The sequence below is a fragment of the Coregonus lavaretus genome (assembly GCF_964263955.1).
Source record: "Coregonus lavaretus genome assembly, chromosome: 24".
NCBI lineage: Eukaryota > Metazoa > Chordata > Actinopteri > Salmoniformes > Salmonidae > Coregonus > Coregonus lavaretus.
The window spans coordinates 33051056-33066110 of NC_140011.1; the positions used below are offsets into that span (position 1 = coordinate 33051056).

The 15055-nt window shown below is 48.8% G+C and overlaps 1 protein-coding gene across 1 annotated transcript in view; it reads right to left on the bottom strand.

The window, feature by feature from the left end:
• Positions 1-295: 295 nt before the first annotated feature.
• LOC311099595 (sodium/calcium exchanger 1-like) overlaps positions 296-15055 on the bottom strand; it is a gene marked incomplete at both ends in the record, with an annotated part of 46831 nt that continues 32071 nt past the window's right edge. Inside the window, 5 exons of the mRNA XM_084140297.1 lie at positions 296-675; positions 814-1086; positions 1654-1753; positions 11686-11804; positions 13149-13255. Coding sequence (XP_083996423.1) covers positions 296-675; positions 814-1086; positions 1654-1753; positions 11686-11804; positions 13149-13255 — 979 coding nt within the window. The remainder of the gene's footprint in view (positions 676-813; positions 1087-1653; positions 1754-11685; positions 11805-13148; positions 13256-15055) is intronic.

Here is a 15055-nt window from a genome sequence, read left to right on the forward strand (position 1 = left end):
ATCAAATGATACAAACCCCCCCAAAATCAATTTTAATTCCAGGTTGTAAGGCAACAAAATAGGAAAAATGCCAAGGGGGGTGAATACTTTCGCAAGCCACTGTACACCAAAATGAGAGGGATAGACATGTAAACAATAGGAGACAAGCTTTCTCCACTTTCTCTCTCTCTCGCTCTCTCTCTCTCTCTCTCGCTCCCTCTCGCTCCCTCTCCCTCTCGCTCTCTCTCTCTCTGTCTCGCTCCCTCTCCCTCTCGCTCCCTCTCCCTCTCGCTCCCTCTCCCTCTCGCTCTCTCTCTCAGAAGCCTGGCACGTGGCAGTAGGCCTCCAGGGAGGCCAGCATGATGTAGAGGAACCAGAGGGAGAAGAAGAAGAGGGAGGTGAGGAGTTTCGCTGTCCGTGGGCCCCCCAGTTCTCCCCCTGCCACGCCGGCCCGGCGGCGGTACATCAGCACCAGGACACACACAAACGCCATGATGGTGAACAGGGTGACGGAGAAGGCCAGCGAGCCAGTCTCTACAAGAAACTTCTTGCCCTTGGTCTTCCAGTAGACAGCCGCGATGGTCCATGCCACGCCGATGCCCAGGAACACGTTCACCGCATTACTGCCCGTTACGTTGCCGAAGGAGGCATCAGCGTACTGGTCCTGGATGGCCGCCACTTTACTGGCAAAGGTGTCTGGGAGAACATTAAGTAAGTAGAAATAGACAGTTAGAAAACAGTAACTGATTCTGACAGAGACATGACACAGATACAGCCCAGAGAAAGAGTGACAGACAGAGAGAGTAGGCTACACAGAGATAGACAGGCACCCACCTGGAACGGAAGTCCCCAGAGCCACAAATACTACGGCAGTGACAGAGTCCTTGAGCCCTACTGTGCAGCCAAAATGAGAGGCCAGGTCCCCGGTCACAGCCGTCAGAACACCAATCAGGGAGATGGACACAAAGAAGCAGGCCCAGCCATTCCAGTACTCTGTGGGCGGGACAAAGGCGAACAGAACCTTCCAAAACACTGTGAGGAAGTGCATGATGTAGTCGAAACAGGATGGCAGGCGCTCCTCCCCACTCTCCTCCTCATCATCATCCCCTGGGGGAGAGAATGACAGAGGTGTTTACACATGCAGTACAAATCATTCTAATGAGATACAGCGTTTTATTCAACTTTTATGTGGTACAAAATTACAGTTACATTTTACATTTGAGTAATTTAGCAAGCAGACGCTCTTATCCAGAGCGACTTACAGTTAGTGCATTCATCCTAAGATAGTTAGGTGAGACAACAACATATCACAGTCATAGTAAGGCCATTTTTCCTCAATAAGGTACAGTAGTTATCAACAAAGTCAGTGCTAGTAGGAAAATAAAAGTGTGTGTTAAAAGTGTGAATGTTGGTGCAATTATATAGTTTCGAAATTCATTACCCTTTTATTGCTTTGCTTGGGATGAAGTTGAACTTGACACTGCTTCTTGCATCTATACATTTTCAAACAGCAACTTTGCATGTCTGTGACTTCATTACTGCTACCTCCCAAAGTAGAGAGTGTGATTTCTCTGACCTGAACACCACACTTCTAACTCTCCATTAATACAAGAGCATGCAGCGTTAGTGAGTCTGTCCCAGAGATTTAGGAGTGAAGGAGAGAGAGGCACTCACCTGCACTGACAGTGACAGCATTGACAAACTGCTCTCTCCAGCTACTGCTGCCCACCACCAGAGCAAGGTTAGTCTTCTTAATCAGCTTATCCACTGTGTTCTACACAAACACACAAACAAACAAAAAAGCAAGAAAATAAAAACAGATTTCAGCCTAGACTAGAGTTATCAATACATAGAATGGATAGAAGTGATGTCATATTTTGAGTGGAAGGGGTCAGGGTTGGTCTGATGTTTACGATTTGTGTGGTTTGTCATTTGTCAATGTCATCTCGCCCCGTTTGTTTTTCCTTTGGCAGAGGGCAATGACCCATCCGTCTTTCTCAGTGGCTCTACCGAGCGGGCGACCTGGCTGGCCTCTCTGTCCAGACTGTCTCCTCTCAGGAGGAGGAGGGAGGGCAGACCTCGACAGGAGTAACAAGACAGTGACCTCTCTCACTGGCGAAAGAAATGCTTTTAATAAATGTGACCCATTTCAGGAAGCTAGGCGTATGTCGCAAGTCACAGGAGAGGCAATTCGTTTTTTTTGGCAGAAATGCCTTCTGGAACATGTGAACCTTCATGTGCCTTAAAAACAAACTTGTATGTCATCTGTAAATATAAATAAAATTGTTAAATTACAAGCCTAGTTGGTTTAGCCATGGAAAAAGACAGGAACCTTCCCGCTAGCTATGATTGCCTGAGATAATGGATGGGCTGGACATGCCGAGAGATGAGTTCGGATTGGTCTGCCATGTAGCATGCTTCTGTCTATAACATGAGCTGCTCAGTGTGTGTAGATAATCATTGCTACTGCAGCTTTTTTGAAAGATATAACGTTAGCCATGGAGAACTGCAAAAGTGTTGCTACTGCTCTCAACAACATTACTGCCCTGAATTTAGCGATGGACTACTTTCTGCACACAGTCAGCATGAACCGGAGTGACTTGACACAATGCAGGCTAAACAAGCTGTACAAAAAAAAAGTTAAAGGGGTTCAAGTCTGCTGTGAAGCGTTCGTCCATGTATACGGGTAAGAGTCTAGCTACATTTTCAGATATTATACGTTTCTAATTTTGTCAGAAATTTGTTTTCATTGAAAGTTCAAGCGTACTGCTAGCTAACATTACATGTATGATCTGTGTAGTAATATTATTAGTGTCTCAGAAATCCATTTGCATTGCTAGTTATAACATATTGTAAGGCTAACTATCTAGATAACATTGAACCTAGTTGGTTAGCTACCTGCAGATTCATACTACAGCATTTCATGAATGGTGGCTAGCTATGACAATCTGTTTTGTATTGCTAGTAGTATGGGTTGGGATTATGGTTCATTGTTTAGCTAACTAGCTATGTTTAAAAAAAGACTCCACTTCGCCAGATGATAGATGATTACATGACCCCTCAAGTTAGCCAGGTGTGTCTGGGGGTGATTACAGCCATCTGTTGTATTTTATGAAAATGTCTAGAAAATAGTGACATTTCACATTTACATTTTAGTCATTTAGCAGACGATCTTATCCAGAGCGACATACAGTTAGTGAGTGCATACATTTTTTCATTTTTTCATACTGGCCCCCCGTGGGAATCAAACTCACAACCCTGGCGTTGCAAGCACCATGCTCTACCAACTGAGCTACATGGGACCCATCCACTTAGCTAGATGTGGCTGGGGGGTGGTTATAGCATTTATTTCACATGACCCCTCAATTTAGACAGGTGTCTGGGTAAGCATCATCTAATAATTATAGAATATTTATAAAATATTTTTATCTGGACACTTTCTATTTTTGATATTGCTACTAGGCAAATATGCAAGTAACCATTTCACTGTACCATTTACACCTTCTGTATTCTGTGCATGTGAAAAACAAACTTTGATTTTATTTGATATAGTGTGTGTTTACCAGAGACAGTAATGTGAAGAACAATATGACCTGCATCAAAGTCAGATTACGATATAGGCCAAGGACTATACAGTGGGGGAAAAAAGTATTTAGTCAGCCACCAATTGTGCAAGTTCTCCCACTTAAAAAGATGAGAGAGGCCTGTAATTTTCATCATAGGTACACATCAACTATGACAGACAAAATGAGAAAAAAAAATCCAGAAAATCACATTGTAGGATTTTTAATGAATTTATTGTCACGGTTTCGGCCGAGGCGGCCCCTCCTCCTTGTTCGGGCAGGTTTCGGCGGTCGTCGTCTCCGGAGTACTAGCTGCCACCGCTCTATGTTTCTTGTTTGATTGGTTTTGTCTGTTTGTCACACCTGTTTTGTGTTATGTCTCAATTAGCACCCTATTTAGTTTCCTTGTTGTTAGTTAGGTGTTGTGTGTAATTGTTCCATGTCGTGTTGCTGCGCTGCATGTATTTTGGTGCGCTATTTTGTGCTTTCCTCCTTGTTTGTGTTTTAGGAGTAGATTACGCACTTGTTGATTGCGCCCGTTTGTATACGCCTGTGCGCGCTTTTCTCGCCTCCGGGCTGGTTTTGGATATTTATTGTGATATCTACTAAAGTATTTTTGTTGGACTTTACTTCTGCCTCCTGCGCCTGATTCCACACCACACCTACCATAGCAACTCCTGACAGAATTACACACCCCATATGGAATCAGCAGGAGCACCCACCGACATCATGGAGGAGCGTCTTCGCGGTCAAGAGGATCGAATCAACCAGATCGGGCACGCCTTGGACCGCGTAATGAACACCCTCCATCGATGGGAAACCAGCGGGGTACCCACACCCCCACCTATCGCACCATCACCATCGGACAGCCCGCCTGTCCAACTACCGGAACCCAGTGGGATTCGGCTCTCGCTCCCGAGGGCGTACGACGGCACCGCTGCCGGGTGTCAGGGGTTCCTATTACAAGTGGAACTCTACCTTGCCACCATACACCCGGCGCCCTCGGGATACGAGAGCGTTTCCGCCCTCATCTCCTGTCTCACCGGCAAGGCGTTGGAGTGGGCCAACGCCGAATGGAGGGGAATAGACGCCGCCACAGTCACCTATGCGGAGTTCTCCCGCCGCTTCCGTGCTGTCTTCGACCATCCACCAGAAGGGAAGGCGGCGGGGGAGCGTCTATTCCACCTCCGACAGGGGATGAGGAGCGCTCAAGAGTTTGCGCTGGAGTTCCGGACTCTAGCGGCCGATGCAGGGTGGAATGAGAGGGCCCTCATAGACCACTTTAGATGTAGCCTTCGTGAGGACGTCCGCAGAGAGTTAGCGTGCAGGGATACTACACTAACATTTGACCAGCTGGTGGACATGGCCATTCGGCTGGACACCCTGCTCGCGACCCGCGGACGTCCCAGGTGGGGGCCTCCCATTCCACCCTCCAGCGCCTCCGAGCAGAGCCCGATGGAGCTTGGAGGTGCTGGCGCTAGAGGGAAGAGAGGAAGGAACCCGAGGGGGGCAGTCTCCTGCACCAACTGTGGCCGCGGAGGGCACACCGCGGCTAGGTGCTGGGGAGGGTCCCCTGGTGAGGGAGATGGCAGGTCACACATTGGGGAGTCCTCCCAGGTGAGTAGGCGCCCTACTTACCCAGAGCTTTCTGTCGTACACATTACATTACCTGTTTGTTTCCCACAGGTTGCACCTCGTTCCCAGCATAAGGCGCTAGTCGATTCAGGCGCAGCTGGGAATTTTGTAGATCGTAAATTCTGTGTTAAGTTAGGGATTCCCCTCCTTCCAGTCGATAAACACTTCCCTGTACATGCCTTAGATAGTCGTCCGTTAGGATCTGGGTTAATTAGGGAGGTCACGGCGCCACTTAGGATGATGACGCAGGGGGGTCATGAGGAGACGATTCAACTCTATCTGATCGACTCTCCTGCGTATCCGGTGGTACTGGGGCTTCCCTGGTTGATTACCCATGATCCTACGATTTCGTGGCGAGAGAAGGCTCTTAAAGGGTGGTCTGCTCAGTGTGAGGGGCTATGTCTGGGTGTTTCCGTAGGGGCGACCTCGGTGGAGAGCCCGAACCAGATGCCAGCACTGCACATTCCGCCTGAGTATGAGGATTTGGCACTCGTGTTTAGTAAGACCAGAGCGGCAAGGTTGCCACCTCATAGACAGGGGGATTGTGCGATAGACCTCCAGACAGGAGCTGCGCTCCCGCGGAGCCATGTGTATCCTTTGTCACAGGAGGAGAAAAGGGCAATGGAGACTTACATTGCCGAGTCTCTGAGACAGGGATACATACGGCCCTCCACTTCTCCCGCGTCCTCGAGCTTCTTTTTTGTGAAGAAAAAGGATGGAGGTTTGCGTCCGTGTATTGATTACCGCGGTCTCAATCAGGTGACTGTGAAATATAGTTATCCACTCCCGCTGATTGCGACCATGACGGAGTCATTACACGGGGCACGGTTCTTCACAAAATTGGACCTCAGGAGCGCATATAACTTGGTGCGCATTAGGGAGGGCGATGAGTGGAAGACAGCATTTAGTACTACCTCCGGCCATTACGAGTATCTCGTCATGCCATATGGGTTAATGAATGCTCCATCAGTCTTCCAATCGTTTGTAGATGAGATTTTCCGGGACATGCAGGCGCAGGGAGTAGTGGTGTACATAGATGATATTCTTGTGTACAGTTCTACTCAGGCCGAGCATGTAGCCCTGGTGCGCAGGGTATTGAGGAGACTGTTGGAGCATGACCTGTATGTCAAAGCCGAGAAATGTCTGTTCTTTCAGGAGTCAGTCTCCTTTTTGGGTTACCAGTTGTCTGCGTCAGGGGTGAGAATGGAGGTGGACCGAGTGTCCGCCGTGCGTAATTGGCAAACCCCAACTACGGTTAAAGAGGTGCAGCGGTTCTTGGGTTTTGCGAATTACTACCGAAGGTTTATCCGGGGTTTTGGACAGGTGGCAGCTCCCATAACGTCTCTTCTTAAGGGGGGTCCGGTGCGCTTGCAGTGGTCGGCTGAGGCGGACAGGGCCTTTGGGAGACTGAAGGACCTGTTTACCTCGGCTCCGGTGCTGGCGCACCCGGATCCCACTTTACCCTTCCAAGTAGAGGTGGACGCGTCTGAGGCCGGTATCGGGGCAGTTCTTTCACAACGGTCCGGCACACCACCTAAGCTCCGCCCCTGTGCTTTTTATTCTAAGAAGCTCAGTCCGGCGGAGCGGAATTATGACGTAGGGGACAGGGAGCTGTTAGCCGTAGTACAGGCCCTAAAGGTGTGGAGGCATTGGCTTGAGGGGGCTCAGCACCCTTTCCTCATTCTGACCGACCACCGTAACCTGGAATACATTCGGGCAGCTAGGAGACTGAATCCTCGCCAGGCTCGATGGACTATGTTTCTCGCCCGGTTTGTGTTCAAGATCACTTACATCCCTGGGTCCCAGAACGGGAAGGCAGATGCCCTGTCCCGGCGGTATGACACGGAGGAGAGGTGCGTGGAGCCCATTCCCATACTACCGGAGTCTTGTCTGGTGGCACCGGTTGTGTGGGAGGTCGATGCGGAGATCGAGCGGGCATTACGCACCGACCCTAGCCCTCCACAGTGTCCGGTGGGTCGGACGTACGTCCCGCTCGAGGTCCGGGATCGGCTGATTTATTGGGCTCACACGTCCCCCTCCTCTGGACATCCAGGTATTGGCCGGACAGTGCACTGCCTTAGTACGAAGTACTGGTGGCCAACGTTAGCCAGGGATGTGAGGGTTTATGTCTCCTCCTGCTCAGTGTGTGCCCAGTGTAAGGCGCCCAGACACTTGCCCAGGGGTAAATTACAACCCCTGCCCGTTCCACAACGACCCTGGTCTCACCTCTCGGTGGATTTTGTTACCGACCTTCCCTCCTCACAAGGGAATACCACCATCCTGGTCGTTGTGGATCGGTTCTCGAAGGCCTGTCGTCTCCTTCCCATGCCGGGTCTTCCTACTGCCCTACAGACCGCTGAGGCTCTATTTACTCACGTCTTCCGGCATTACGGGGTACCCGAGGATATAGTGTCCGATCGAGGCCCCCAGTTTACCTCCAGAGTCTGGAGAGCCTTTATGGAACGGTTGGGGGTCTCGGTGAGCCTTACCTCGGGTTACCACCCGGAGAGTAATGGGCAGGTCGAACGAGTCAACCAGGATGTGGGTAGGTTTCTGAGGTCATATTGTCAGGGCCGGCCGGAGGAGTGGGCGAGATATGTGCCCTGGGCCGAGATGGCACAGAACTCTCTCCGCCACTCCTCCACGAGACTAACCCCTTTCCAGTGTGTGTTAGGGTACCAGCCGGTTCTGGCACCTTGGCATGAGAGCCAGATCGAGGCCCCTGCTGTGGATGAGTGGGTGCGGCGCTCGGAGGAGACGTGGAACGCTGCACACGTCCATCTGCAGCGAGCCATCCGTCGACAGAAGACGAGCGCCGACCTACACCGCAGTGAGGGGCCAGTGTACGCACCTGGAGATCGAGTCTGGCTCTCAACCAGAAACCTGCCCCTCCGCCTGCCCTGCCGGAAGCTGGGTCGGCGGTTTGTGGGGCCTTTTAAAGTCCTGAGGAGATTGAACGAGGTGTGTTACAGGTTACAACTGCCCATTGATTACAAGAATATTAACCCCTCGTTCCATGTGTCTCTCCTCAGGCCGGTGGTAGCTGGTCCACTCCAGGACTTTGAGATTGAGGAGACTCCTCCGCCCCCGTTGGACATCGAGGGGGCTCCGGCGTACACTGTTCGGACCATCCTGGATTCGAGATGCCGGATGGGGGGTCTCCAATATCTTGTGGAGTGGGAGGGGTACGGTCCGGAGGAGCGGTGCTGGGTGCCGAGGAGGGACATTCTGGATCCGTCCCTGCTGACCGAATTCCATCGTGGTCATCCTACGCGCCCTGCTACGCGTCCTCCTGGTCGTCCCCGAGGCCGGGGGCGGCGCACGGCTGGAGCCGCGCGTCAAGGGGGGGGTACTGTCACGGTTTCGGCCGAGGCGGCCCCTCCTCCTTGTTCGGGCAGGTTTCGGCGGTCGTCGTCTCCGGAGTACTAGCTGCCACCGCTCTATGTTTCTTGTTTGATTGGTTTTGTCTGTTTGTCACACCTGTTTTGTGTTATGTCTCAATTAGCACCCTATTTAGTTTCCTTGTTGTTAGTTAGGTGTTGTGTGTAATTGTTCCATGTCGTGTTGCTGCGCTGCATGTATTTTGGTGCGCTATTTTGTGCTTTCCTCCTTGTTTGTGTTTTAGGAGTAGATTACGCACTTGTTGATTGCGCCCGTTTGTATACGCCTGTGCGCGCTTTTCTCGCCTCCGGGCTGGTTTTGGATATTTATTGTGATATCTACTAAAGTATTTTTGTTGGACTTTACTTCTGCCTCCTGCGCCTGATTCCACACCACACCTACCATAGCAACTCCTGACATTTATTTGCAAATTATGGTGGAAAATAAGTATTTGGTCAATAACAAAAGTTTCTCAATACTTTGTTATATACCCTTTGTTGGCAATGACACAGGTCAAACGTTTTCTGTAAGTCTTCACAAGGTTTTCACACACTGTTGCTGGTATTTTGGCCCATTCCTCCATGCAGATCTCCTCTAGAGCAGTGATGTTTTGGGGCTGTCGCTGGGCAACACAGACTTTCAACTCCCTCCAAAGATTTTCTATGGGATTGAGATCTGGAGACTGGCTAGGCCACTCCAGGACCTTGAAATGCTTCTTACGAAGCCACTCCTTTGTTGCCCGGGCGGTTTGTTTGGGATCATTGTCATGCTGAAAGACCCAGCCACGTTTCATCTTCAATGCCCTTGCTGATGGAAGGAGGTTTTCACTCAAAATCTCACGATACATGGTCCCATTCATTCTTTCCTTTACACGGATCAGTCGTCCTGGTCCCTTTGCAGAAAAACAGCCCCAAAGCATGATGTTTCCACCCCCATGCTTCACAGTAGGTATGGTGTTCTTTGGATGCAACTCAGCATTCTTTGTCCTCCAAACACGACGAGTTGAGTTTTTACCAAAAGTTATATTTTGGTTTCATCTGACCATATGACATTCTCCCAATCCTCTTCTGGATCATCCAAATGCACTCTAGCAAACTTCAGACGGGCCTGGACATGTACTGGCTTAAGCAGGGGGACACGTCTGGCACTGCAGGATTTGAGTCCCTGGCGGCGTAGTGTGTTACTGATGGTAGGCTTTGTTACTTTGGTCCCAGCTCTCTGCAGGTCATTCACTAGGTCCCCCCGTGTGGTTCTGGGATTTTTGCTCACCGTTCTTGTGATCATTTTGACCCCGCGGGGTGAGATCTTGCATGGAGCCCCAGATCGAGGGAGATTATCAGTGGTCTTGTATGTCTTCCATTTCCTAATAATTGCTCCCACAGTTGATTTCTTCAAACCAAGCTGCTTACCTATTGCAGATTCAGTCTTCCCAGCCTGGTGCAGGTCTACAATTTTGTTTCTGGTGTCCTTTGACAGCTCTTTGGTCTTGGCCATAGTGGAGTTTGGAGTGTGACTGTTTGAGGTTATGGACAGGTGTCTTTTATACTGATAACAAGTTCAAACAGGTGCCATTAATACAGGTAATGAGTGGAGGACAGAGGAGCCTCTTAAAGAAGAAGTTACAGGTCTGTGAGAGCCAGATATCTTGTTTGTTTGTAGGTAATATAATATAATATAATATGCCATTTAGCAGACGCTTTTATCCAAAGCGACTTACAGTCATGCGTGCATACATATTTTTTTTTTGTGTGTATGGGTGGTCCCGGGGATCGAACCCACTACCTTGGCGTTACAAGCGCCGTGCTCTACCAGCTGAGCTACAGGTGACCAAATACTTATTTTCCACCATAATTTGCAAATACATTCATAAAAAATCCTACAATGTGATTTTCTGGAAAAAAAATTCTCAATTTGTCTCTAGTTGACGTGTACCTATGATGAAAATTACAGGCCTCTCTCATCTTTTTAAGTGGGAGAACTTGCACAATTGGTGGCTGACTAAATACTTTTTTCCCCACTGTATCTTTTAGACTTTTAGTCTGAAAATCATTGGTTGTTTACTGCTCTTCTTTACTCACTCTGTTTAGCACATGGCCTCACATGTGAATCCTTAAAGTGATGGGTGGGGTTAAGGCTTAAAAGGGTGTGAAAGATGCTGAATAGGTGTAGACAAAGAAGAGCTCTCCAGTAGGTGTACCAAAACATTCAAGGGCCATTTTCTAAAAAGTGGGGTTACAAGTTTATTAACTTTCAAAGCAAAATTACTTTCCCATTGTTCCTCAACTGCAGTGTACGATATACCATTTTGTAGCTCTGAGTCTCTACTTTTATCCAACATAAGACCGGTCACAAATATGATGCTGCAGGGACAGAGGGGGACAAAGGAGAGAGGGTGCGTCTGTGGGGGACAGAGGAGAGAGAGAGGCACAGAGGGGGACAGAGGAGAGAGGGGTGTGTCTATGGGGGACAGAGGAGAGAGGGGTGCATCTGTGGGGGACAGAGGAGAGAGAGGCACAGAGGGGGACAGAGGAGAGAGAGGCACAGAGGGGGACAGAGGAGAGAGGGGTGTGTCTGTGGGGGACAGAGGAAAGAGGGGCACAGAGGGGGACAGAGGAGAGAGGGGGGTGTCTGTGGGGGACAGAGGAGAGAGGGGCACAGAGGGGGACAGAGGAGAGAGGGGGGTGTCTGTGGGGGACAGAGGAAAGAGGGGCACAAAGGGGGACAGAGGAGAGAGGGGGGTGTCTGTGGGGGACAGAGGAGAGAAGGGCACAGAGGGGGACAGAGGAGAGAGGGGGGTGTCTGTGGGGGACAGAGGAGAGATGGGTGTGTCTGTGGGGGACAGAGGAGAGAAGGGCACAGAGGGGGACAGAGGAGAGAGGGGGGTGTATGTGGGGGACAGAGGAGAGAGGGACACAGAGGGGGACAGAGGAGAGAGGGGAGTGTCTGTGGGGGACAGAGGAGAGAGGGACACAGAGGGGGACAGAGGAGAGAAGGGCACAGAGGGGGACAGAGGAGAGAGGGGTGTGTCTGTGGGGGACAGAGGAGAGAAGGGCACAGAGGGGGACAGAAGAGAGAGGGGGACAGGGGAGAGAGGGGGTGTCTGTGGGGGTTTGTTTTTGTGGGTTACCTTAAACTCGTAGGACTCCTCTATCACCACCTCCAGCTTGGTGTGTTCTCCCAGGCTGGGACAGCCCATCTTGGACACCTCCTCCTCATCATTGGCTGGCTTGTTCTCATTGGAGTCTCCTGTGAAGCAGAGAGGAACACTTCAATGTCAAATATCATACCCCCCCCAAAAAATGCTAACCTCCCTTGTTATTATAATGGTGAGAGGTTAGCATGTCTTGGGGGTATGATATTTGTGCATCTAACTTTCTCACTCATCATTATTCACGATTCATTCAGGATTATCCGTAGTCATGGTAGCATCCACATTAATGTAGAAGTGTTTCTTATTTACAATAAAAGTGACTCCAAAATGGCACAATACATTATTTACCACCCATTTCTATTGGGCACAAAATAATCTGAAACACAACGAAAACAAACAGTAAATGCATACCCACAAATTTGCAGAGTCACAAGCTTGATGTAGTCATTGCTTGCTATGAATATGGGACCAAATACTTAACTTTCTACTACTTTAATATAGTGCATTTGTCCCAATACTTTTGGTCCCCTAAAATGGAGGGACTATGTACCAAAAGGGATGTAATTTCTAAACGGTTCACCAGATGTGGATGACAATATCCTCAAATTAAAGCTGACAGTCTGCTCTTGAACCTCATAGTCATTGTGTCATTTCAAATCCAACATGCTGGCTGGATTACAGAGCCAAAAAAATTATAATAATGTCACTGTCCCAATACTTTTGGAGCTCACTGTATACAAAAACGCAATGTAATTTACTTATCAAATTAATGCTCTGTGCATAAACACTATACCTATGTATCAATATACAGAGTTCTGTGAGGGGGGATTATTTTTAAAAAAAGTTATCGTGGGTATCAGCGTTGCAGGAATCATTTAAATGCACCAACAACATTACATTAGTGTAAAAGACTATAATTCATGTGCAGTGAGAAGAATAGCCTGGAGAAACAGCTCCAACATGAACCAACTACTCTCAGTCTTGATGAAATCCCCCCCAAGTCACTAATGCCAATTAATGTGCAGCTATAACCATTAGTACACTCAGGGACATATCCTGGCCATAACATACATTTCGGTGATGTGTTTGTTTTTCAATATGTATTTCTTAATGGGCGTTTATGTTACCAATCCCCACTAATGGGTTTATGAAAGTAACATAATCCCTATATTTGGAATAACATAAATGACAGGTTAAGGATGTCATGTGTTGTGATTCTATGTGCCGCAACCTCATCACTTACAACAACATGGATCTGCCAGGGGCAACAACAAAAAACTACAGCACTACCAGAATTATCATTCTATCCTTCATATACAGCTGTTGTGTTTTTCCAATAACTGATCGTGTGAAACAGAACATTTAAGACTGTTAAATATGACAGTGATAACATGAGGCTGCTAAATGGCAGCTTTGCACCCGCAGGGCTCTGCACTGACCATGTTTCCGTCCGATCTCCAGCAGCACAGGCTCGCCCAGCTGGATGATGAAGGTCTTGTTCTTCTCATACTCCTCATCATCAATGACCTTCACCTCCAACAGCTTCCTGCAGATGGGGACAGACAGGGAAAAACATACATGTTGGGTCAGAGACATAGAACCAGACAGCTCTTCAGAAGGATACAGAGATGGGGACAGAGAATGGAGAAGCTCTTCAGAAGGAGAGAGAGATGGGGACAGAGAATGGAGAAGCTCTTCAGAAGGAGAGAGTGATGGGGAAAGAGAAGGGTGAAGAGACAGAGGTGAGGAAGGGCAAAGAAATAGATTAGGGGTGATGAATAGCAGCATGGAGAGAAAACAGCTTGCTATCTCTTTATTTTCTTCCATTGGCTGGATGAGAACGTGAGAGTGATAGAAAGAGGAGAGCAGGGTGGGCGGCACAGATGTCCAGGATGCTGGTAATTAGGGTTAATGAATAATGAAGAAAGGCACCAAGGCAGACAGGGACAGAGACACTTCTGGGAACAAACAATTAAGCGGTTAAGCCATATGCATTACGGCCACGATGCACAAACACACACATGCGAATGCACACACGCACGCACGCACACACACACACACACACAACCCCTAATTTTCCTCTAACCTTATCACTAGCTACCTTTTTAATTAATGTGTCTGTCTATGAGTTATCACTTAAATGCAATTCATTATCTTATGGTCCTTTCCATCTTGCCCTGCAACCCAAACTCGATGCTTAAGCCCTCACAGAGTTCACTTTAATTACATTTAATAGGAAATCTTGTATTGGATGGCACAGTGTTAATCACATGATTTCTCCCCACCCCTCACTGCTCCCTCCCCCCCATCTCTCTGTTCTCTTGACTAGATTCCAGTGACCCAGAAAGCCTGTCCAAGTGGTGCCTCATATCAGTGTAAATGTGTCTAAAGCAGCCTTGTCGCTCGCTGGACTATTCCCATGGGTGGCTGAACTCTAAGCTCCACGGCAGCCAAACACTTCCAAGCCAAACAGACAGCGGTGGACAGCTATCAGAGAGGCCTATCAGCCCATGTTAAGACTGCAGGGCTGGCTCCAGCAGATGGGCCAAGCCACACAGTGTAGAGATAAGAATAGTCCCGGATCCACTGTGCTCCTATGCCCAGCAGACCTCTGCCTCACACAAACAGACACCCTCTGGCAGACAGGCTCTGGTACACACAGATGAGTGGAGAGGAACCCAGGTGTCAACTCCCCCTGCCTACACAGTCCCCACGCAGACTGACGGGCCGTCCCGGAAGACAGGAAAAGGTGCACACGGCCTGATTGAGACGGATGATGAGAACAGGAGGAAGGAGGAGGAAACGTGAGCGAGCAGGAAAACTGCATTTGTGCATTTATCTCTTTAAGCACGAGGCCTTACATTTACATTTTAGTCATTTAGCAGACGCTCTTATCCAGAGCGACTTACAGGAGCAATTAGGGTTAAGTGCCTTGCTCAAGGGCACATCGACAGATTTTTCACCTAGTCGGCTCGGGGATTAGAACCAGCGACCTTTCGGTTACTGGCACAATGCTCTTAACCACTAAGCTACCTGCCGCCCTAACACAGTGGCCTTCAGGTATTGAATGGCACTGTTACTCACTGGAGCAAAAACTCAAAACAAACACACACACACACACACACACACACACACACACACACAAACAAACAGTAAGTAGACTGAAAATAACCACTCCACACACATACAAATTGACTTACTCCCCTGGGTACACCCCAACAGCACGCTCGCATCGAGCAGTGCAGTGAATGAAATACCAAGTATGAGACCTTGCATAGTGTCTAACGAACCTACTGTTTTGAATGTTGATAGCTACATAATATTATTCCATTAATTGGGAGTGTGA